Here is a 23,655-nt window from a genome sequence, read left to right as displayed (position 1 = left end):
GATACTTGACACATTGATATTCTGATGATAAATGTCACTGCATCGTTCAGCTGGACTTTTAAACCTCTGCACTTTAACCTACCTGTAAAATGTTTAAACAAAATACTTGTACTTTGTATTTGAGTAAAGATGTCAAAACTTGCAGTTGGAAAAAAAAAAGGCATGCACACAATAAATGTACATCAAAGTGAAAGCACTTGTTTTGCCATGATCCTTGCAAAGATTTACATAATGTTAACAAAATACCTCTTTCTTTAAAGGTCATCCTCATTTCACACATAAACATATCACACTCAAACACGTCTTTTCACAGGGTTCTCATGTAAGCTTGAACAAAAAAATCATGTTAAGCGTTATTTCCGTCAAAGTTAGAGATAAGAGTAGGTGGCATTTATCCAAGCTACATCTGCTTCTGATGTGGACATCCTGTGGTCAGACGTTTACTGATTTAAGTTATTCTATTTTTAATACACAACAGCAGCACACTGGCTGTTATTTATGTGCAGTGAATAAAAAAAGAATCATTGAAGCAGGCAGTGAATCAAGCATCAACATGAGTCACTCAGTAAACAAAATGCTGATTAGTTTGTTGGTGTAACGGTTAAAAGCATAACGGTGCGTTCGTGTTTTTCTATCTGACGTGGGGAGGAAATGTTCAGCTGAAGTGTGTGAGGCAGAATTTAATATTACAAGACAATAAGTAAACTTTAAATCTAATTAAGGCAAATTAAATTAAATATTAGGGAATGCAATGTGTTGAAAAAACACGAACATATTCCCGTTCTAAAGCTGAATCTGTTCGACCTAAATGGTCATCATTGCATATATAAAATGTTAATAACTCAGATTATCACTAACACTACTTTGTGTCTTTAACTTAAATTTAAATAACCCAAACAACAACAACAAAAACGAGTGCAGTGAAAATAAATAATAAATAATCATAATAAAATTTGGTGAGACTTAGATCTCATAGGCAATTATATAAAAAGAAGACAGTTATTTGAAGAAACCCATATCACTCACGCCAGAGTTTTAAAGTAAGATAATCTTCTGTTGAGCACATTGAAACAAACATTAAAAATAACTTCTTGTGACATTGCAAGACGTACCGCTCAGAATATGTATTGTAAGTGACTCTCAGCTACTACCACACCAAAGTTTAGGTTAGTATCTATAAAATTAGCCGATTAGGGAAATATAAAGGTCCGTTTTCATTCAACTATTTATACAAATAAATCACACTAAGCCTCAAAGACTCATTTACAAGTGAGACCTGTTTAGACAAACGGTAAGGAAAGTGACACATGTCCAGGATTTGGAGGCAAAAAATAAATTCCTAACAGACTCTCAGTCCTTGGCCGAGGAGAGAGAGCCTGAAATTGAAAAAAACACCCCGCACATAAGCACATATGACGCAGACATTTCGCAGGGGAGGGGAGACGAAAAGAGCTTTGTCAGTTGGTTGTGGTTGGTTGTGGCAGCCATCTTACGTGTGACCCGTCACATCGAACTGAGGATTAAGTCCCATGGTGCTGTACAGGCAGCCATAGTGCAATGGTCGAAATATTTATTTCTTCAAAATACGATGAATAAATATCTTTGAGTGTCTTGAATTAAATGTTCAGAATACCGAATAACCCTGAAAAATGTTCTTTTTAGAGCAGTACCAACAACTAATGATCTTAAGCAGAAAAGTCCTAAATTTTAGATACGGTCCCTGCGCGCTAGTAAAGCTACTTTCAAAACGAGCTGAGAAATCATGAAGTCCAAATCTGAAAAATATAAAAAAATAGGATTCAGATCTATTCCAGGGGTTATCCTGATTACCAAGACTAAACAACCCATAACTATGATATCATGATATCAGGATGGTCAAAATGTAGCTTAAGGAGCCAGGAATCTGCAAATGTATTCAGTTCGTTTTGACCAAATAGGACCACGGCACGGTGGCAAAGATGGTAGAGCTGTTGCCTCTCAGTGAGGTCACCAGTTCAAATCAGGACCGGGGGCCTTTCTGGGTGGAGTTTGCATGTTCTCTCCATGCATGCATGTGTTTTCTCCAGGTACTCCGGTTTCCTCTCACAGACCAAAAATATGCATGTTAGACTAACTGGTACAGTAGTCCCTCGCTACTTCGTGGTTAGACTTTCGCTCTTTCGCAGTTTTTCAATGATTGTCAACTTTAATATTACTCACGTAACTGGGACAATACAGGATAAAAAGTTAACGGGGAAAAAAAATTACTTGTGACAGGCGCTGCCATTTTGCAGTTTTCTTTCAATAAGCCTATACTATAATGCCAGTCAAAAGAACTACACTACCCAGAAGCCAACAGTGCTTCCGGACACTGTTTTCTGCAGAAATGGAGGGAAAGTTCTGCAACGCAAAGTCAGAAGTAATTCTGCATCTTTTAAGCTGACAGAATGGCAGAAAGTCGCAAATAATCCTGAAGCTCAATTATCCACGCGCACATCATCCTGGACGAGGCGGTGGACTTCACCGCTGCAGGGTAGGTCTGCCGAACCGAAACTGAGCTGGAACAGAGTTGCTGTTCTGCAGAGCTGGTGAGTAAAATTTTGCAGTACTGTACAGTACATATACGTATGTTGTTAGGTTTAAGAGTTTAGAACATTGCAAGAGTGTGGGAAGGATTTAAAAAGCCTTAAAATATTTATAAATACTACAATACATATAGCATTCCTTTAGCAAACCTTTTTTTTACGAGGAAGGTTCACTGAGATAAATCATTGCTTCTTGCAGGGAGTTCTGTATTTATGCTTGGAGGCATGAATCTGAATCTAGAACTTAGATCTTGAACCAGAATCCAAAAGTCCATTGTTGAGGCACGGTTACCTTCTGGTTAACTTTTCACTTTAATCGAGATCGTCCAGTAGTTTGTGAGATGATTTGATAACAGATATTCACACACGGGCAAAACCATTACTGCCTTTTACATTTAGATGAATTTCTTCTAAAAGGTGGTTCTACAAGCTGTTCCAACAAAGCTTTTATATTTCTGTCTTAGACTGCTTTAAATAAATTTTAGCCCCTCTCTTATTTATTCTCAGGTTGGTGATACTTCATATTTGCAACAGTCTAATACTCCAGCGTCTGTAAGATGCACTTTGTCAGAGTTCATATAATTCCACATCCATCAGAGATCCCCTGGCACAAAGCAGGTGAGCCCAGTGAGCTCCAGCCACCACCTGCCGACATCCACCTCTGCAGCCGTCCACGCAGATGACCTGAGCTTCTGCTGCACGCTCATCAGTATGGATTCAACATGAAGCAGCTGCGGTACGTGGGAACATGCCTCTGTTCGCCACCGTCTTCATGATGTGGTGAGCCAATTAAGTCGGCCTAGTTATACACGACAGAGTTCTTCACGTCTTTTCTCCGGCAAGCAGTTTCTGTGGCCCCGACAGGGGTCTTCTCTGAGTTCAAGACACACAGAGACACCGTGGTCAATTAGGATGCCTCATCAAACGGCCCACATGCACCGAGGCGTGTGCCAGCATCGCGTACGGAGCCGCGTTTGGATCTGGCGGTAATTTACCAGTTTACTGCAGAAAAGCTCGATTCCGCACGGTAAAGGAGCTCCGGAGTGGAACAACATCTGGGAGTTTTCTCAGCAGTTGACATATAAAAGAAACAGAAGCTACATGTGACGTTTGCTGTTTGTCCTGCAGGAGGGGAGGATGCTGAGGCACTTCATTAAACATCATGGACCAGTCAACAGACAACTAGCACGATTAAAAATAATTATTCAACATGATTATTCAACAAAAAACATTTAAAGTCTCTGGTGATTTTCAGCTTTTCTGTCACATTAATTTTGGTCACACTAAAAAAAGACAAGTGAAAAACTCGTTCTTTAGAAGTTCCATATCTTTGATGATGCTTTTTTTATTTTATTTTTTAATCGCCCACCACTGAAAGGTGAACAAAACCTAATGGTCAATGTGTGTGTGCTTGTGCGTTCATTTTTCTGTCTGTTAGCAAAATATCTTATAAACCACTGGACAGATTACAGTGAAACTCTCAGAACAGATTCATCGGATGCACAGAGAAAAATAATTCACTCTTGAAGTGAATTTGATTAAAAATGGCCGTCAGAGCTAATCAACCTTATGAAACACACAGATGGCTGTGACTCAGTCATTTGATACTGGGCTACAATCTGCCGTGGTAGTAGCTGAGAGTCATCCTCATTGCTTATTACAAGTGTTAACAAATCTAAATGTCCACCATTCCATAGCAAAAGATGATCCTAGTGAAAAAGTGAAAAGGCCATCAGCAAAATGTATTTCTTAAGACCGGGCTGTCAAACAGTTGGTTCAAACCACAGGCCAGTTTCAATCAGTACATTAACTCTGGGTAGATAGATACTTTATTAATCCTGGGGGTGGGGGGGGGGGGGATTCAAGAACACTCCAGTATTTCTAGTCAGATACATCTTTTCCTGGCTGCAGGTTCCTCAGCAAGTTTGCACTTTCTGCAACAAAAATCAAAAGTTACTGAAAACCTCAAAACTAATTTCAGTTTCAAAGATTCAAAATTGTTCAACTGTCACAAAAAGTCTGCAGTAAATAATGTACGCTTGGTTTTTTGAGTCTGTGTGAGCAGATGAGCACGCATGAACACATCAACATGAAACAGATCAGCAGTAACATGAAACAGATCAGCAGCAACATGATGTGATTCTTCACAGTGATTGTTCTGGTTAGAGATTCATGAGTCTAACAGCCTCAGGGTAGAAGCTGTTCCTCAGTCTAGTGGTTCTACACTTAATGCTCCTTTAACCTCCTTCCTGAGGGGAGCGAGGCAAAAAGTGTGTGTGCTGGATGAGTGGGGTTCTTCATGATGCAGGTGTCTCTCTTCCTGCATCTGGAGGTGTAGATGTCTGTGATGGTGGGGAGGCTGACTCCAACAGACTTCTGTGCAGCCTTCACCACTCTCTGCAAAGCTTTTCTTTCTGCAGCTGTGCAGCCTGCATGCCACACGTTGATGCTGGAGCACAGGATGCTCTCCACTGCACACCTGTAGAAGGAGGTGAGGACTGAGCTTCCCAGACCAGCTCGTCTCAGCCGTCTGAGGAAGTAGAGTCTCTGATGAGCTTTCTTGATCAGGCTAGTGGTGTTGTTGCTCCAGCTGAGGTTGTCATTCAGGGGCACACCCAAGTATTTGTAGCTGGAAACCACTTCCACTGCAGATCCTCTTATGTTCAGGGAGGTGTAGGTGTGTTTGTTCCTTCTGAAGTCCACAATCATCTCCTTTGTCTTCTTCACATTGATGTGAAGGTTATTCTCTCTGCACCAGCTCTCCAGGTGTTCCACCTCTTGCCTGTAGCTGGACTCATCATTGTTTGTGATTCATCCCACCACCGCTGTATCATCTGCAAACTTTACAATGCGACAGCCTGGATGGGTAGCTGCACAATCATACATGAGCTGAGTGAACAGGAGGGGGCTCAGCACACATCCCTGAGGAGAGCCAGTGCTGAGGGTTATGGTGGAGGAAGAGAAGTTGTGGATCCTCACTGACTGTGGTCTGTTTGTTAAGAAGTCAAGGACCCAGTTGCAAATGGAGGGGCTTAGTCCTAGTGTGGATAGTTTGTCCATCAGGGTTTGGGGGATCATGGTGTTGAAGGCGGATGTGAAGTCCACAAAGAGCATATGGACGTAAGAGTTTTTCTGCTCCAGGTGGTTGAGCGCAGTGTGGACCACAGAGGAGATGGCGTCCTCTGTTGATTGGTTCTTGCAGTATGCATACTGATGAGGGTCCTTGTTGATGTTGAAGGTTGTTTTGATGTGAGTCATGACCAGTTTTTCGAAGCATTTAATGACTATCGGGGTGAGGGCCACTGGCTGATAATCATTCAGACCAGTCACTGTAGAGCTCTTTGGGATTGGGATGATTTTTTTGAGTTGAGTTTTACTATTTTATTTTCATTTAATTTTATAGTTTTTGTTAATTATTTCAGATGAGTTTTACTTTTGAAATTTCGTCTTGGGGACCTGAAAAGATGTTAACAAGGGCTGTATTTGGCCCACGGGCCTTGAGTTGCACACGTGCCTTCAAAAGTCCTTTGTATAAGGAAAATTGTAAAACTAGTCGTTTGTATTAAAGAAAAATGAGTCCTTTATATTTAAGAAATATTAGTCCTTTAATATAAATCAGAAAATATCCCTGTATAGGTGTAAACCAGCAAAACTAAAGAGCATGAATAAAATATTCACCCGCTAAATCTCTCAGTACTAATGTACTCATCAAACACTGTTTTTTTTTAATGTTTTTTACAAACTACAAGCCATGTGTACCAGACATATAATAATGAAACTAAGCTGCGTTCTAGCTGAGGCTTTTCCTAATAGAATGGTTGAAATAAAATTTTAATTTTTAAAACAACAATGAAAACTACTGCAGTTTTGATAAGATCCACAACAACCAGACTTATTCAGCATTAAAAACACATTATGAATTTTTTAAACTGAAATGGTCCAAATTACCATTAAACTATTCCCACTTAAGCTGAGTGTCTTAAAATATCTCATGGGGTTAAGACCCATTTTATTAACCCCCGCTCCAAGCAGCAGTGTCCACCCTTCAGCTGCACGATGATTGATGAGCTGAATAGAATTAACTTCAAATTAAAAACTGTTTTCTTTTTGAATCAGTTCGTTAACAAGCAGCCGAATTGTTTCTGAACATGTGCTACATGTGCTTTGTTACAAAGATTAGAACTTTTTTCCAAAAATATTACTATAAATGTCTGATTCTGGCAGTCGGTGCTGTCATTTCAGATGAAAACTCTGATTAGAAAAAAATAAAGCTCATCACAGCTACAGTTTTCTTCTTCTTCTGGCAGCTGCTAAAACTTGGAGAAGCTCTTCACTGATGATTAATTTTTCTGCAGCAGCCTGCAGGGAATGATTTTGGTTTAAAGCCCGGACCATGACAGGCTTAATTTCTTGTTTAGCTAATCATAATCAGAATTACTCTAAGTTCACAGTTGTTTTCCTTAAAAAAACAACAAAAAAAAACAACAACAAACAAATAATAAGGCTTGTAAACATCTTACAGCTTAGCAGCCAAGTGTGTCCTGCCTCGTTATGAACCAGCTGTCAGCAAATCAACAAAAAATGGGATAATAGTTTGAAACGTTTACAGTCATTAAGAAGTGGAATGAAAAGTGTTTGGTAGCAAACATTAAAAGAAAGCCATAAATGTGCTTGTTTCCAGAGTCTTGCTTTTTAAAGAAATCTCTGGCATTTTCCGTGAACACTGAAGTGTGACGTCATCAGTGCCAAACAAAGGATCTCGAACTAAGAAGTGAACAGCTTGTATAGCTAGAAATCAGGGATGAACGATACTGGATTTTTGTCAGATATGCCAATATGTTAAAACTTATTTGGCTGATAACCGATACCGATATTTCCCCTCCTACACCTACTTACATAGACTACATAGCTTTCTCTGCTGTGGGATGAAATACTACATTATTCTGCAGGTCTTTGTTAATTTGGCCAGCTACCAAATGCAGATGCCAAAAAGGGAGCTAAAAATGATGTAACACTTCAACTTGGATTATGTACATTTGGATATACTTGGATATTATATATATATATATATATATATATATATATATATATATATATATATATATATATATATATATGTGTGTGTGTGTGAGTTATTTTGATGGAATGGCTGATGTCCGATATTTAATCTTTACGTTAATATCGGCTGATACAGATACCATGTCGATAATATTGTGCATCCCTACTAGAAATGGTTCAGAGCGTTGCAATTAATTGTAAAAAATGACATGAAACTACAACAGGGGCTTCAGTCTTCACCTTCCTGAAAAGACAACAAAGTTGGATTTGGCTAGTTAAGCTCTGCGTGTAAATTACAACTCAATGACCTATTATTATGATATTACATTTTATCACCTATTGTTCAACTATTTTCAACAACAAATGGCAAGTTTTTCCTAAATCCAAACCATATATTCAGTGGAACATTCACTACAGATATACTGTGAGGCAAACAAATCAGCTAAATAGAGAATTAAGTGAAAAAGACAATAAAATAAACTAAGCACTTCCTCTCACATATAGTACTATGCAGACGACACAGTGTTATTCATGACAGTCTGCTACCACCTGATTTGTGGTAGAGTTGCATTTGGGCCCAAAAAAATCTAACTGGTCCCAGCCTGTAACCTTATTTCAGGATTTTTACACAAAAGTTAGTCTAAACTGTTACTGTCCTGAAACTGTTACGGTGTTTTAAATGTTACTGTCTCCAAAACGAATAAGACTTATTTCAGTCAAAAGGAGAAGAAAAACAGCAAATTGTCACCAAATTTATTTTATTGTCTAATAGTGTGATCCTTAAACAAACTTTTTCTGGAACTTTTTTGCAATACAGTGAACCTTCGCTATAACACGGTTCACCTTTCACGGTCTCGCTGCTTCACGGATTTGCATCGTGCATTGTGTTCTGCATTCTGATTGGCTAAACAGTCTCCCCAGTACAGTAGTTATTTGTAAAAAAAATGTTTATACAGTACTTTTATTTGTTAAACAAATGTTTGGGCCTGTAAAAAAGGTTTTGTTCTTTGGTTTGAATGTATTATGGAGTATTTCATTGTATAATAATTGTAAAAAAAAAAATAAAGGTTACTACTTCATGGATTTCACCTATCACGGGTTCTTTTTGGAATGTAACCCCAGTGAAAAATGAGGGTTCACTGTACTATGTTTTCTTTTACTTTTCTGTGGACCTGTGTCAGAGCTGAGCCGGCTGATAAGACACTGCACCATCTCTTATCAGGACTATGGAACTATCTGGCAGTGTCCACGGACAAACTCACCACCTTCGTCGGCCTTCCTCATGCATATAAATCATGATGTCATCAGTATGTTGCTGTTTCTGTGCTAAGTTTTTTCTTGTTGCAATTTTCACACTGTGTCCAGTCTATGACACAGTGTGAGATCTGATTTTTTTTTATACCTCCCCTTCCCTCGTGTTTCTCATTTCCTATCTAAGGAAAATGGCAGCGCCTCTCACGAGGCTGTGGCCTCAGACACTCCATCTTCCCATGTCCGTTTATTTGTTTTACTCAGACGAGCTGTACTGAAATGTAATTTTGTTTCTACGTCAGTGCAATGACAATAAAGCTGATTATGATTTTTTCCCCCATTTTTCTTATCAAAATATTTGGCTCATTAAGGAGATGAGTGTTATAAATTTTGTTTTTTGTAAATGTGTAACTTTTGCATTAACCGTACATATATTCTTATTTTACAAATGTTTTCTCCATAGCAACATATTAAGATCTTTTCAAATTCTTCAAAGAAATATTTTTAAAGTGCTTCAGCTCTATTTTTATCCTTATGCTACTTTTAGCCTTCAGTTGATGTTCTGCTGCTTTTAGCTTCTAGCTAGCCTTTTACTACTTTTAGTTTTCACCATGTTTTACTCCTTTCAGATGATGTTTTACTCCTTTTAGCTAGATTTATTTATTTATTTTTTTTGCTTGTTAAAGTTGTAGCATTTCAGTTTTAGCTTATTCAGCAACTTTCAGAAACATCATACAGCACTCAGCATTTTTTTTCACTTTATTAATTTTTATTAATTTTTTTACAGAAAATGCATCTTTTCTATTATTCATGTCCTAATGTAAATTCAATAAACCACTGTGTTCCATCAATAAAAGACGGATGGTCTTCACCCATTTAAACTCAACCCACGTGTCACTGACAGGAGAACGTGGTTCGACTGCTTTACAGAAAGAAAATCAACAAGTTCAAATTAAAATGACCATTTTTAATCATCAGAACATGAAGAGGTTGGAGCTGCTCGTCATCGAGCCGCGAACCGAATTCACGTGTTTCATTCGGCTCAGCACGACTCAAAACACTGCAGATGTAATGACACGCCACAGCGACTTCAACGTAGAATCCCCTCATTAAAACCACAGATTCTGTCTTTGGTGAACAGGGTTTTGGTAAATAACACATGAGCTGAAGAGGACTTGATCCAGTTCTGATGCTGCTCCTAACCAGCGTGAACCAAACTAATTCAAACGTGAATTAAAGGCGTTTCTTTCATGTTACAGAGGAACATCTAATGATTTGCTGAAAGTTTGATTAAAATTCATTCAAAGTTTAGGAGACAAACGCAAATAGAGAAATTGCATTTCCTGTGAAAATGCAGTGTGAATGCTTATTGCAAAAGAACTTGCTGAGAAACAGCTGAAATGGACTAAAACATATACTGTAATGTAGCTAGAAACATGTTGAAACGTAGCTAAAACATGCTTATATGTAGCTGAAATGGAAGAACAAGTCTAAATTAGCAGAATAAAGCAAAAAGAACACATATTTGGTGAAACTGGTTTAAAAAGGCAGAAATTATGACAAAAATTAAGAAAGTAGATTTGAAAAAGCTGAAATTGGCAACAAAAAATGTCTGAAAAGTAGCTGAAAGACAGAAATAAGCTTAAATTGCTAGAAAGAAGCAGAAAGAGCTGTAATGAGTTTAAAAATGTGGAATTAGTTGAAAATGCTAAAATTAGCATAATTAAGCTGAAATGAGTATAACAAGCTGAAATTATCAGAAAGAAGTTAATTAAGCTGAAAGTAGCATAAGTTACCACAAAAAACTTAATCTATCTGAAAACTGCCAAAATGAGCTAAAAAGGCTAAAAGGGAAGCTGAAAAGGTAGAACAAGCTTAAATTAGCAGAATAAAGCAGAAAGAACATGTTTGCCAAATTAGGCTAAAAGAAGCAGAACTTAGAACTTAGCACAAAAAAGTTGAAATTATCTGAAAAAAGCTGAAATTAGTCAAATAAAAACAGCTGTAAAGTAGATAAAAAAGCAGAAAGAAGCTTAAAGAAGGAAGTGGAAAGTAGATTTTTGCTGAATTAAGCCAAAAAAAGGTTGAAATAAGTGCAAAAACAGTGGAATTAGCTGAAAAAGCTAAAATTAGCATACAACAGCTAAATAATAGCTGAAATACAGTAGCAGAAATGACTGAAATTTGCAGAAAAAAGTTAGAAGAAGCACAAAAATGTTGTACTTAGCAGAAAAAATCTGAAAGGAGCACAAAACAGCTGAAATTAGCTGAAAATAGCTGGAAAAACGTTAAAATTTGCACAAGACAGCTGAAAGAAGCTGAAGCAGAACAAAATGCGAAAGGAGCAGTAAAAGGTGGTGAACCAATCTAAATATTTGAAGGATGTAAAATGAGCTCAATTCATTTTTCATGAAAAAAAATGGCAGAAAAGGCTAAATATTTCAAACAGCTAAAGTTGCACCAATACCAAAAGTCACAGCAGGATTGTCCTGAAAGAGCTGAAAGTTTTGATTTATGACTTGTTGAAATGGCACAAAAATTGTGGAACGAGTCAAGATGTTGAGAAATGTATACGGAAGAAAAATGGATCACAATAGTGTGAATGCTCCATAAGCGTTCACGCAATAATGGTTGTGTTGGATTTCAGCTCTTGGAGGAAGCCAACATCTGTTAGCAGCACAGCTGACAGGAACATGGCTGGTCCCATCGGGGAGGCTTTCAGGAGCAGAGTTGGGTCAATTCAGAGCGTTCACGAGGGGAAAACAAACCAATGGTGACAACACATACAACCATTGAAACTGCAGTTCTTAATCTTTTTTTAATATTATTGATACATCGTTCTTCAAAACTGCTATTTATGCTTATAGTCTTCACAAAGTCAAAGCTTCGTGTTGAACAAGTAAGCCTTCTTAAATCAACAGCTGGGATTTTCTTTTCTATTTATTCAGTTGTATTTAATGAGATCTGCAAGGTGCACTCCTGCTTTTATGTCTTTTTAACCCCACAGAGGACATTAGCTGTTCAAAAAAGGAGGAAAAAAAGGCACAAAAGCAACAATGTTTGACTTCTTTGAAATGCATTCGAGTGTGTGACGACATTAAGATGAAGTGCTCTGCTGCCTGTGAGCTTTAAAGAGGACTCCTCCATTAAAACACGCACAAACACGAGCCTCAGAGGAGTCCTCAGCTATGAAAATTACATGGGCTTTTATTTTATGAATTGTCTGCAAGCTTGTTGCGTGTGTTCTTTATCCTGGAGCGGGGGGAGGAAGAAGAGGGTGGGGGGTCTTAAGATGGAACGTTGCCTCATAAACCCCAATTTAATAACAAATGTTTAAACTGAGGAGTTTGGCTGATTTAGGAAAAGATGAATTTGAATTTGACGACAGCAACACATCTCAAATAAGTTGGAGCAAAGCCAAGTTTACCACTAAAATCATCTCTTTTTTTTTTAAACAAGTCAGCCTTTTCTGAAGATTTTGTTTTGCTGGATGAGAACATATTGTTCTGAAACCTTTTACATACTTTTCTGTATTGATGGCACTTGTCCAGATGTGTAAACTGCCCATGCCATAAGCACTAATGCACCCCCATACCAACAGAGAGGCAAGCTTTTGAACTGTGCACTCGTAACAGACCAAATGGCCTTTCTCCTGCTTTAGTACAGAGAATGTGGAGTCTGATGATGGGACACAGTGTATTTCCATAATTCCTTTGAGGCAATTGTATCACCATTTTGTATTGTTTGCAGAACCTCTGCCCATCTTTACTTCTTCTCCAAACGCTCTCTTCGGTCCTACTGATGTTGCCAATTAACCTATTTGCTGTAAAATGCTCCTCCAGAGGCTTCTTACTTTATGTTTACTGCCATAAAATTCAAAATAGCCTTATGGTTTCTCAAAAAGCAACACAATTTCCTATGTTCAATATGTTACTTTTAATAAAATATGGGTTTGTGAGATTTGTAGTGGCATTTTGCTTTTATTTATACTTTACAAAAAGTCCCAACTTTTCCAGAACGGGAGTTGTAAATGAGGGGAAAATCACGATTTGAATTCATTTTTGTTCAACTTGACCACAATTAAACATTAAAACTCAGTGGAGAATTAATGTTTTTGTCTTTTCCATCGGCTTGAAGAAGTTTTACAAAAGCTTTTTTTTTTTTTAAATTAAGAGTTTATTTATTAATTGTCAAAGTGCATTATGGGAAAAGTCACTGATCTTGACCTTTTAATTAGCCTACCTGGAAGGATCCATATCAGCACCAGCATGGCTCGAAGTCTCTTTAACTCCATGGCGGAACATCCACCGGCTGCTGGCTGAACACTCCCCGGCTTCCGGCGGGCTTCAGGTGACCGTTATTACCTGTCCGGGAATGGAAGCAGCGGGTCGGCAGGTGAAGCTCCGGCGGCTCCCGTTTCCGCTCCGCGCGCAGCCGCCGGAGGACATGGCGGCTCCGCTCCCTCACGGCTCAAACAAACGCTAAATTTAAAGAATTGTTTCTGTCTCCTCCACACTGGTCCGAGCTCAGGTGTGCGCAGGTTTATTTCCGCCGCCTGCCAATGGAGCGTGTGTCGCTCCTTCTTCTGCTCCGGGAGTAAACCCTGAGATTGTTCGAGCTCCAGAGCTGCTCCATGTCGCCCCCTGCCGGTGAGAAAACCTCAAAACAGAAAATTCATTAATTTTAAATCATTCTGAAAACAATCTTAGCTCAATTTTTCCCGCATGGACTAAATTTAAAACACACAAAAAATGCAACTTTTTTTTTAAATACACCATTAAAAAAAAAACAATATATACTGGTCAGGTAAGAAGGAAGTTTCACGAGTTTTACAAAAAGAAGGAAAGAATAACAATAATGACAAAATATCTCTTTCACCTAAATACAAAGAATTACATTTTCAAAACGCTAAATAATATTTATCCTTCTAACGAGTTTATCAGAAATAGATTTAAATTTGAATGTGATAACTGTCATATATGTAACGAACCTGAAACAACAGAGCATCTGTTTTATTTCTGTCATTCTGTGAACACGTTATGGGAATCCCTTCACGATCTTCTGACCATTAAATCCATGAACACGGACTCCTCCTGTCAGAATATCTTCTATGGATATGCATCTAAAATAAAATAAAAAAGATGAATACTTTATTAATAACATTATCATAATCTTAAAATTATATATACATACATGCAGATATGGCAAATCTGATCTTACTTTTATCATATTATTTGCTTATTCTCTGATAATAATACTTAAACATAAATTTATGATGTTTAATATGTTAATTTGTTTACGCATGCGGACCTTAGGACGTATGACAGCAGATAGTTTTACATGTTTATATCATTGTAATTTGAGATGGTCAGTTGGTATTCTGTTCTTGTGTTCCTTTGTGCTGTATGTTCAATAGTTCAATAAAGTAAATTAAAAAAAAAACGTATTTCCCGCCACCATTAAAAGAGTTAGTCTTGACAATATTGAGGTTCTGGTTTTTCGATCTGAGCACTTTAGGAATTAATTTTTCAGTCTTTCTCCCTCCTTAGATGACATTAATCTGTCCTCCAGCTCTAATGTTAAAAATCTTGGTGTCATTTTTGATCAGGACATGTGTTTTATCCCCCACATTAAAAACGTTACTAGAACGGCTTCTTCCACCTGCGTAATATCACTAAAATTAGAAACACCTTAACTAAAAATGATTTGTCACATCTAAACTGGACTATTGTAATGGTTTATTATCTGAGTGTCCAAATACTTCTTTAAAAAGTCTTCAGTTGATCCAAAATGCTGCTGCCAGAGTCTTAACTGGAGTTAGTGGGAGAGATCATATCCCTCCAGTTTTAGCTTCTCTCCACTGGCTCCCTGTCAAATCCAGAACTGAATTCAAAATCTTACTTCTACTACAAAGCTCTCAACAACCTAGCTCCATCTTATATTCGAGATCTTATTGTTCCATATTTTCCTAACAGAGCACTTCACTCTCAGACTGCAGGTTTACTTGTGGTTCCTAGAGTTTCCAAAAGCTCTCTTGTGGAACCAACTTCCAGTTTCTGTCCATGAGACTGACACATTGTCCAGTTTTAAGACTGAGCTTTTTGATAAATCCTATAGTTAGGGTTGACTTGTTATGCTGCTATATGCTTAGACCACTGGAGGACAAACTGACCTAATTTCTTAAACTGAATTGTTACAATTGAATATTTTTCATTTGTTTATGTGCAAACAGTACGAGCTACTGTAGTTTCTCGAAGCGTTGTGCATTTAATTTAAACATGTTGAAACCCCACCTGTCGAAGCTCTAACAGGACAGTAAACTCATACCTCTGCCAACTGCAGATGAGGGATGGAGGACGACCTGAAGAAATGGCAGCAGATTACATCTGCTAGCATATTTAGCTATTTCATTAACTCTGTTGCTTCTGACGGTGAAGTGATGAACAACCTGAAAAGCTCTGAGGCGTATTAGTGTCTACACAGTAATAAGGTTGGTCGTGTTTTGTTAAAAGAGGTGGGGCACAATCTTATTTGTCCATATGTCCATATACCTTAAAGCTGACGTAGAGAGCAGCCAAAGCCTTAAAGTCCTCCATCACTGAGCTTGGGTTAATTGCAGAGAAAATCATAAAACCAAAGACGAACAAGTACAATAATGCAGTTGTGCCCTTCATACACTTGAAATCATACCTGATATTCTTGTCACACTGTTTTCAATCCTTCTGAGGATCAAGCGTCTCCTCTGGTTTATTGTAGCCCAGCCACAAAGTAGGATGCAGGTTTTCCTCCGTCGGCCGTTTGTCAACAAATTCAAATGAGCAGATACAACGGTTAATTTATTTATTATTATTCGAGACTTGACCAAAACGACTACAGCTTCGTAATTTCTCGTCATAAATTAATTTTCGTTTAAAACTCTGGTGTGAACGCTGCAAGTAATGTCCTTTGATTTTTGTTGTCCTCTTGTTGCCGACAGGTTTCCAGGTGGACGTTTTACATGATAAGCAGAGGTTAAGCTGCTGTGTCCTTAAAGAGGTCAGATACGAGCGTGTGTCACCCAGTCTGAATTAATCATGACGTCTCATCTGAATTATTCTGTTGCTGAAATGTAGCAGAATGTCGACACATGTAAGTGCATGCTGTTAGCCTGTTAATTTAAATTTAACAATTAAAATCAAAAATATCGTATACCAGGTTCTTCTGCAGCGTAAAATATGGCATGGTACACAAGTTTGTTTTTTATTTGGTGTAGGGATATTGATGTGAAATAAATGAAGTAGAGACCAAATTTAAAATAACAGGAAGACAACTTGAACTAAAGAGGAAACACTGAACAACATGTTGAATTCGAGGGGTTTAACGCTAAGTGCTGAGAAACAGCCGAAATGTGCTGATGAAGCTGAAACAGAATGGTTAAAGCAGAAAGGAGCAAATCACTTGCTGAACAAACAAACACTAGCTTAAAGCTGAAATCAGTGAGATGCTAAAAGTAAGCAAAAAAAGCACAATACGAGCTACAAGCTAAGTAGTAAAACATGAGCTAAAATCAGCAAAAGTCTCGCTAAAAGTAGCAAAATCTTAACTAAAAGTGGAGTAGTAAAATGGTAGATAAAGCTAAAAGGAGCATAAAACTAACTAAAAACTAAAAAGTAGCTAGATGCTAAACATCCTAAAAGGCTAACAAGGAACTAAAAGCAGCAAAAGACTAGCTAAAAGCTAGTAGCAAACTTTAAATAAATGCTATTTAGCTACTAGCTTTTTTTTGTACTGAATTTGCAGTGTTAAAAATTAAAGTAGCAAAATGCTAAAAGAGCATAAGATGACTTTACTGAAACTTACTCAAGACAAAACTGAGTTGGAAAAGCAGAAAGAAGCAAAACACTGGCTAAAAGCTAACAACAACAAAAAAACAGCTAAAGGTAGCAACAACCTTAAAAGTAAGAAATAGTTAGCTAGAAGCTAAAAATAGCAGTGTCTTGACCAGGGGCACTTCAGCATGTGGCTGCTGGTGGAACTGAACCCACAACTCTTGCATTGGGGGACGATTGCTCTAACCACTCAGCCACAGCCGCCCTTTAACAGATGTTTATATTTGTAATCACAAAACAAAAAGTGACAATTTCCATCTTTTTCATGCAAATATGTAAACAACACGACACAAAGGGAGGAACGTATCCATCAGCTGCACTAGAAGTTAGTTGGACTTCTTTAATCCTGACTTCCAGCCACACACACAGATTTTTCTTCAAAAACTTAGAATTTTGTAACTCATTTCCATCAAGCTACAATGGAGAAAAAGGTAAGTGCAGTTTTCCACAAATATAAATTATTAGCCACTTCTGTATGGCAAGCCAATGTGGTAATAATTATAAAAAGACTTGCATTTGATAAAAACTTAACGGTTGAAGTGTATGATGGTGAAACAGGAGTTTTTTCTTTTGTTGACGTAACATACAAATACAATAAATGCAAACAATTTATTACTGATTTTTATTTTTATTATCTAGATATATTATTTGTAAAGTACTTTTGAAGCGTCTAGTATAGGTTTTACGGCTCTTGGTAAGTTTTAGCGAGCGAAGGAGCAGAAATCTGTTAGATGGACAAGTTAAGTTTAAATGAAACCATAAGTCACGGCTCATACTCGGTTTAAAGCCTCAAAGAGGAAATGTTTTGTCGAAAAAGTAACAAAAATATACAAATAAATCACCTAAAGCTCATGCAACGTTGTTTGCATTTATTATTAACTGTACAAACAGTCACATTATGATAAACATCTACGTGAATTTATTAAAAATCATCCTTCAGTGTATGTCCAAGTCTTTTTTTTTATTCTCAGTTGGAAAAAAAAACTCATGACAAGTACAAAGAAAAGGATTTAGAGACATCTAGTGGTTAAGATCCAGATTATAACAAATTTACACACACACACACACACACACACACACACACACACACACACACACACACGCACACGCACACGCACACGCACACACACAGCCATATCCACAGACCTTCATGGTTTTCAGTGTACATACTGATGTTCTTTACAGACCCTTTATTATCACCCACCTTCACAAGAGATGGGCAATAATGTAAAGCCAGTGCATGTACGTTTATTTGTCTGTCTGTTAGCAAAATATCACATGAACCACAAAGCTAACTTTGATGACATTTTCAGGAAATATTCATCATATATACCTAAACAACTTATTACCTTTCAAAGTTGATCTGACTTAATATGGCCGCCACAGCCAACTGACCTTAGAAAACACAAAAATAGCTGTAATTAAGTTGGATTTACAGATAATTAGCTAAAATTTGGCGCGGTTGTAGCTGAGAGTTAGTTGTAATGCATACCCTAAGTGCTACTCACTCACTGAATAACATATTTGCTTTAAACCTGATCCAGGACTGTTGGCGCCACCCCTGTTCGTCTGTTAGCAAAATATCTTCTGGACCACTGAAGGGATTTTAACAAAACATTCAGAAATTAAGCAATACGTGTACAAATGCAACTGATTAACATTCTGAGTCAGTTCAATTTAAGATGGACGCCACAGCCTGTTGACCTTAGCGGTCATAAAAAAGGCTGTAACTCCGTTGGTTTACCAGATTTTGGTGTAAGCGTTCGCATGGTAGTAGCTGAGAGTCATTCCCAACACATGCACTGAGCACTGACAGGTTGTTGATTAAACCTTTGGCATACGAGACGGCGGGCGATGTTCCTCCCTTGGAGGAGTGTTGGTTCACCTCAGCAGCATTTGTACCGTCTTTATTTAATTATAACCTGATCCAGCTGTCAGACCTGCAGCAAGAACTTTGCTGTGAAAGCTGATTTTTTAAAAACTGTTTTTCAATCACGGACCTCGCTGCTGTTTTATATCCCAAACAGCTCTTTGAGGTCTGTGACATTTTTATGAATAGTAAGAAGCTCCACCTGCACGTCCTGATGCATGCTCATCACCTCATGCTCGTCCACCTGCACGTTCCTGCCAAATGTAGACTTCAGTGACCTTTTTAATAAATCATATCTCGCAGCCATTCGAACTGTGTTTAATCAGCACCTGCACACCTTTTGACACGGCTAACAATCAGAAGAGAGAGAAACGTACCGAGGGGAGATGCTGAACCGTCACAGAAAACTAAGTAGTATCAAACAGCAGGGGCGATTCTAGAATCTGACCTTTAGGGGCGCTTAGCCCCCAGTGTTGACAATGGCTCTTGGCTTGAACAACGTGGTGGCCATTGGCGTCAGAAGCATTCATGTGGGGGGGTCTGGGGTCCTCCCCCAGAAGATTTAGACTGCCATTTTCTGCATTCTGGTTTATTTTAATGGTTGTTAAACATCTACGTTTACCTACATAAATAAACACTTGATTCAATAACTATTTTAAAGAGCGCAGCACAATGAGAAGTAGCGCTAAGCTAGCGGCGTGCAATACAGACGCGTTAGCTAAGATGCTACAGACATAGCACTCTGCTTTACAGGTCCCTCTCAAAAAATTAGCATATTGTGATAAAGGTCATTATTTTCCATAATGTAAAGATAAAAATGAAACTTTCATATATTTCAAATTCATTGCACACCAACTGAAATATTTCAGGTCTTTAAATGTTTTAATACTGATGATTATGGCATACAGCTCATGAAAACCCAAAATGCCTGTCCCAAAATATTAGCATATTTCATCCAACCAATGAAAGACAAGTGTTTTTAATACAAAAAACGCCAACCTTCAAATAATCATGTTCAGTTATGCACTCAATACTTGGTCGGGAATCCTTTTGCATGAATGACTGCTTCAATGCGGCGTGGCATGGAGGCAATCAGCCTGTCCAGAAGGCCATCATTGACACCCTCAAGCAAGAGGGTAAGACACAGAAAGAAATTGCTGAACTAATAGGCTGTTCCCAGAGGGCTGTATCAACGCACCTCAGTGGGAAGTCTGTGGGAAGGGAAAAGTGTGGCAGAAAACGCTGCACAACGAGAAGAGGTGACTGGACCCTGAGGAGGATTGTGGAGAAGGGCCGATTCCAGACCTTGGGGGACCTGCAGAAGCAGTGGACTGAGTCTGGAGTAGAAACATCCAGAGCCACCGTGCACAGGTGTGTGCAGGAAATGGGCTACAGGTGCCGCATTCCCCAGGTCAAACCACTTTTGAACCAGAAACAGCGGCAGAAGCGCCTGATCTGGGCTCCAGAGAAGCAGCACTGGACTGTTGCTCAGTGGTCCAAAGTACTTTTTTCGGATGAAAGCAAATTTTTCATGTCATTCGGAAATCAAGGTGCCAGAGTCTGGAGGAAGACTGGGGAGAAGGAAATGCCAAAATGCCAGAAGTCCAGTGTGAAGCACCCACAGTCATTGATGGTCTGGGGTGCCATGTCAGCTGCTGGTGTTGGTCCACTGTGTTTTATCAAGGGCAGGGTCAATGCAGCTAGCTATCAGGAGATTTTGGAGAACTTCATGCTTCCATCTGCTGAAAAGCTTTATGGAGATGAAGATTTCATTTTTCAGCACGACCTGGCACCTGCTCACAGTGCCAAAACCACTGGTAAATGGTTTACTTACCATGGTATTACTGTGCTCAATTGGCCTGCCAACTCTCCTGACCTGAACCCCATAGAGAACCTGTAGGATATTGTGAAGAGAAAGTTGAGAGACGCAAGACCCAACACTCTGGATGAGCTTAAGGCCGCTATCGAAGCATCCTGGGCCTCCATAACACCTCAGCAGTGCCACAGGCTGATTGCCTCCATGCCACGCCGCATTGAAGCAGTCATTCATGCAAAAGGATTCCCCACTAAGTATTGAGTGCATAACTGAACATGATTATTTGAAGGTTGGCGTTTTTTGTATTAAAAACACTTGTCTTTCATTGGTGGGATGAAATATGCTAATTTTTTGAGACAGGCATTTTGGGTTTTCATGAGCTGTATGCCATAATCATCAGTATTAAAACAATTAAAGACCTGAGATATTTCAGTTGGTGTGCAATGAATCTGAAATATGTGAACGTTTCATTTTTATCATTACATTATGGAAAATAATGACCTTTATCACAATATGCTATTTTTTTGAGAAGGACCTGTACATTACACAACCTAATGAACACTTTGTACAAAATCAGTTTAGTGTCTTAATAAGACTAAACTTATTCAACCAGAAGTTGTAACATATATCTACATTTAAAACAAACAAAACAAAGCACAACTAGCTTGAAGCATTAGCCTTTAATTGAACCACTAATATAATTATGACAGAAAATGGAGGATTTACTTGCAGTTACCTTCGTACAGATGAACATGTGGTACTTCCTGTTTATCACTGTTGTATTCAGCGGCTGATGATGTCGACCGCTGAGCTTTTTCCATATTATACATTTTTGTATTGTATATATTTGTATGGATTGTAGTGTAAAGCGCTTTGAGTATCTTAATAAGGTAGAAAAGCACTATATAAGTACAGTCCATTTACCATATACACAGTGTGTGTATATATATATTTTTCTTTTTTTTACTTTATTTTTCAGGGGTGCTGAGATAAAATTTAGGGATGCTTGAGCACCCCCATAAAGAGGCTAAAATCACCACTGCCAAACAGATTAAAGGACAGGGTGGTGGTGGGGGTGGGTGTTCCCCTGCTGGAGCAAACTGGAGTGAAGTTTTAATTTCCCTGCATATCTCCCTCTGCTGTCACTCAGCTGTTGAATCGATCCTGCCCTCTAATGCAGCAGCCATCTTCATTCTGGGAACAGCTGACAGGAGTTTGAAGGATGCTCACAGTCAAATCGGAGCTATTAGTTTGCTTTAGACGTTGTCCGCCTCCGTCTACTATTAAACATGTAAAAGTCATGTTGACGTGCTCATGTCGTACAGCCTGGACACACAGAGCTGTGGCAGGCTGAATAAACTGTGTGTGCATGAGGCAGGATGTCATCCACGGTGACGTGAGCGACCATTTATCACTCTCAGCTGTCGTCACGACGGAAATGAGACTCCAACGAGACTAACGGGTGAGCGGATGACCTCATCTGATCTGGTGACAGAGATTGTTTGATAATTCAAAAGAGATCAATTTCTCAGCTTCCTACTTCTTATAGTGCACTTCTGTGAAAATAGTATGAACAGTTAATATCTTACCTGTTGTAGATCACTCTTTGGATGCTCGCAGTTTGGTTATTAACTTGGAGCGAATTGACCAGAACAAAGTGGATTGCTGCTGTTTTTAAACAAATCTATTCTCAGAAATTTCATAATGGATGCAGTTAATGAGCTTTGTCGTCAATTTCACATTACACTTTTTTTGTTTGTTTGACGTATTAAAGAGTTTCCTCTTAAAAGTGTCCCAGGCTGCACCCAAAGAGGCCGTTCAGGTCTGCTGTTAAATATCCATCTGCAAGAGTTCAGCTCTGACTCGGTGCATTCACACGCTCTGCTCCTGTTTCTGTAAGATGTACAGTGAAGTCACACACCTGGACTTCATCATCATTTTCACGTTAACACAGTTCAAATCCATTTGAGGCACATTTTGGTCATCTTATCTCTGAATAAGTTTTACCAGCTAAAGATGAAAGATTTTACGATGATGTCATCTCTGTGTTTAATTAGGCGAACGTAACGCGACATAATGCTGCTAAGACTAAGTGGGAGGAAACTAGAGTACCTGGAGAAACCCATGAGAAGAACATGAAAACTCCACCAAGAAACTCCCCAGACCTGGAGGCGACTCTCTGACCTTCTTGCTGTGAGGCAACAGTGCTAACCGCTTCACCACCATGCCACTTGCTGGCAATTATCTTTGCCAACAATGGAACTGGACATTTTTTTTACCTGGAAACATTCAGAGCTCTGATGCAGGTGTGGGGTCACATCAGTTCATCAGGTGGGTCTTCATTCAGGATCCAGATGGATCCGGTTCAAGCTACCTAAGGTTTACATATAAAAGGGGTCAACCTGAGAGGGAAAGGTTTTAATGTGGACTGGGCTGCTAATCCAAAGCACAAACAGCAGTAGCATCAGCTAGCTGTAGCACTTAAGCGGCCTCGAACACCTCCAGCAGAAATATCAAGTTCTTTCACAAAACACACCTGAACGCCTCACTGTGACTTTTTTTTGGGTGGGGGGTTGAAGCCAATCCACCTCTGGTGTGCCTTCGTGCCATGAAGTGAGGTGATAAAAAAGCCAAAAAATTGGACATGTGAAAAGGTAAACCAGTGCTGCAGCTCATTAATGAGCTGAAGTGATGACATCTGGCCTGTGGGACCACCAGTTGAAGGCTTGAACAACAACAAACAGATTTATCTCAGAGGGAGGATAAACGATGACACGCAGCGAATTTGTATTTGGTTTGAAAAAAAAAAAAAACATTTACCACAGAGGATCGCTAAACTGAGTTAATTCATCGTGTTTTTAAAATGCCACGTCCGTCACACATTTAGTGCATTGTGCTTCACGTCAACCCAGCTGAGTTCTGCTCCACGCCTCTCTTGGTTCTGCGATGCTCGTGTAGTATGACAATATATGAGATATATATGCATACTTTTTCACGAGTTCCTCATCTTTCTGACTGTGTAATGTCGTGCATTGAATTTAACAGAAATGTAACGAGAGACGTTATTTATCTTTGACCCATCAAATCAATGCGGTCATTTATTTTCAGAATCAAAGTTTAACATCAAACATTTACATTAATTTGGCAAAATATGAAAATAATAACAGACAAGTTTCACAGGAAATGAGCATCGATCACTCGGCGGTGATCGAGGACTTTGCTTCAGAT

The 23,655-nt window shown here is 38.7% G+C and overlaps 2 protein-coding genes across 2 annotated transcripts in view; one reads left to right on the top strand and one right to left on the bottom strand.

Annotated features, from left to right (window-relative positions):
- esamb (endothelial cell adhesion molecule b) overlaps nucleotides 1–13,205 on the bottom strand; it is a 74,423-nt gene extending 61,218 nt beyond the window's left edge. Inside the window, exon 1 of the mRNA XM_037677575.1 lies at nucleotides 13,116–13,205. Coding sequence (XP_037533503.1) covers nucleotides 13,116–13,167 — 52 coding nt within the window. The 5' untranslated portion in view covers nucleotides 13,168–13,205. The remainder of the gene's footprint in view (nucleotides 1–13,115) is intronic.
- vps26b (VPS26, retromer complex component B) overlaps nucleotides 1–23,655 on the top strand; it is a 440,542-nt gene that overhangs the window by 85,781 nt on the left and 331,106 nt on the right. The gene's annotated exons all lie outside the window — the stretch shown is intronic.

This window comes from Nematolebias whitei, chromosome 6 (assembly GCF_014905685.2).
Source record: "Nematolebias whitei isolate Nwh7 chromosome 6, NemWhi1, whole genome shotgun sequence".
Lineage (NCBI taxonomy): Eukaryota > Metazoa > Chordata > Actinopteri > Cyprinodontiformes > Rivulidae > Nematolebias > Nematolebias whitei.
This window is presented reverse-complemented; position numbering and strand designations above follow the sequence as displayed.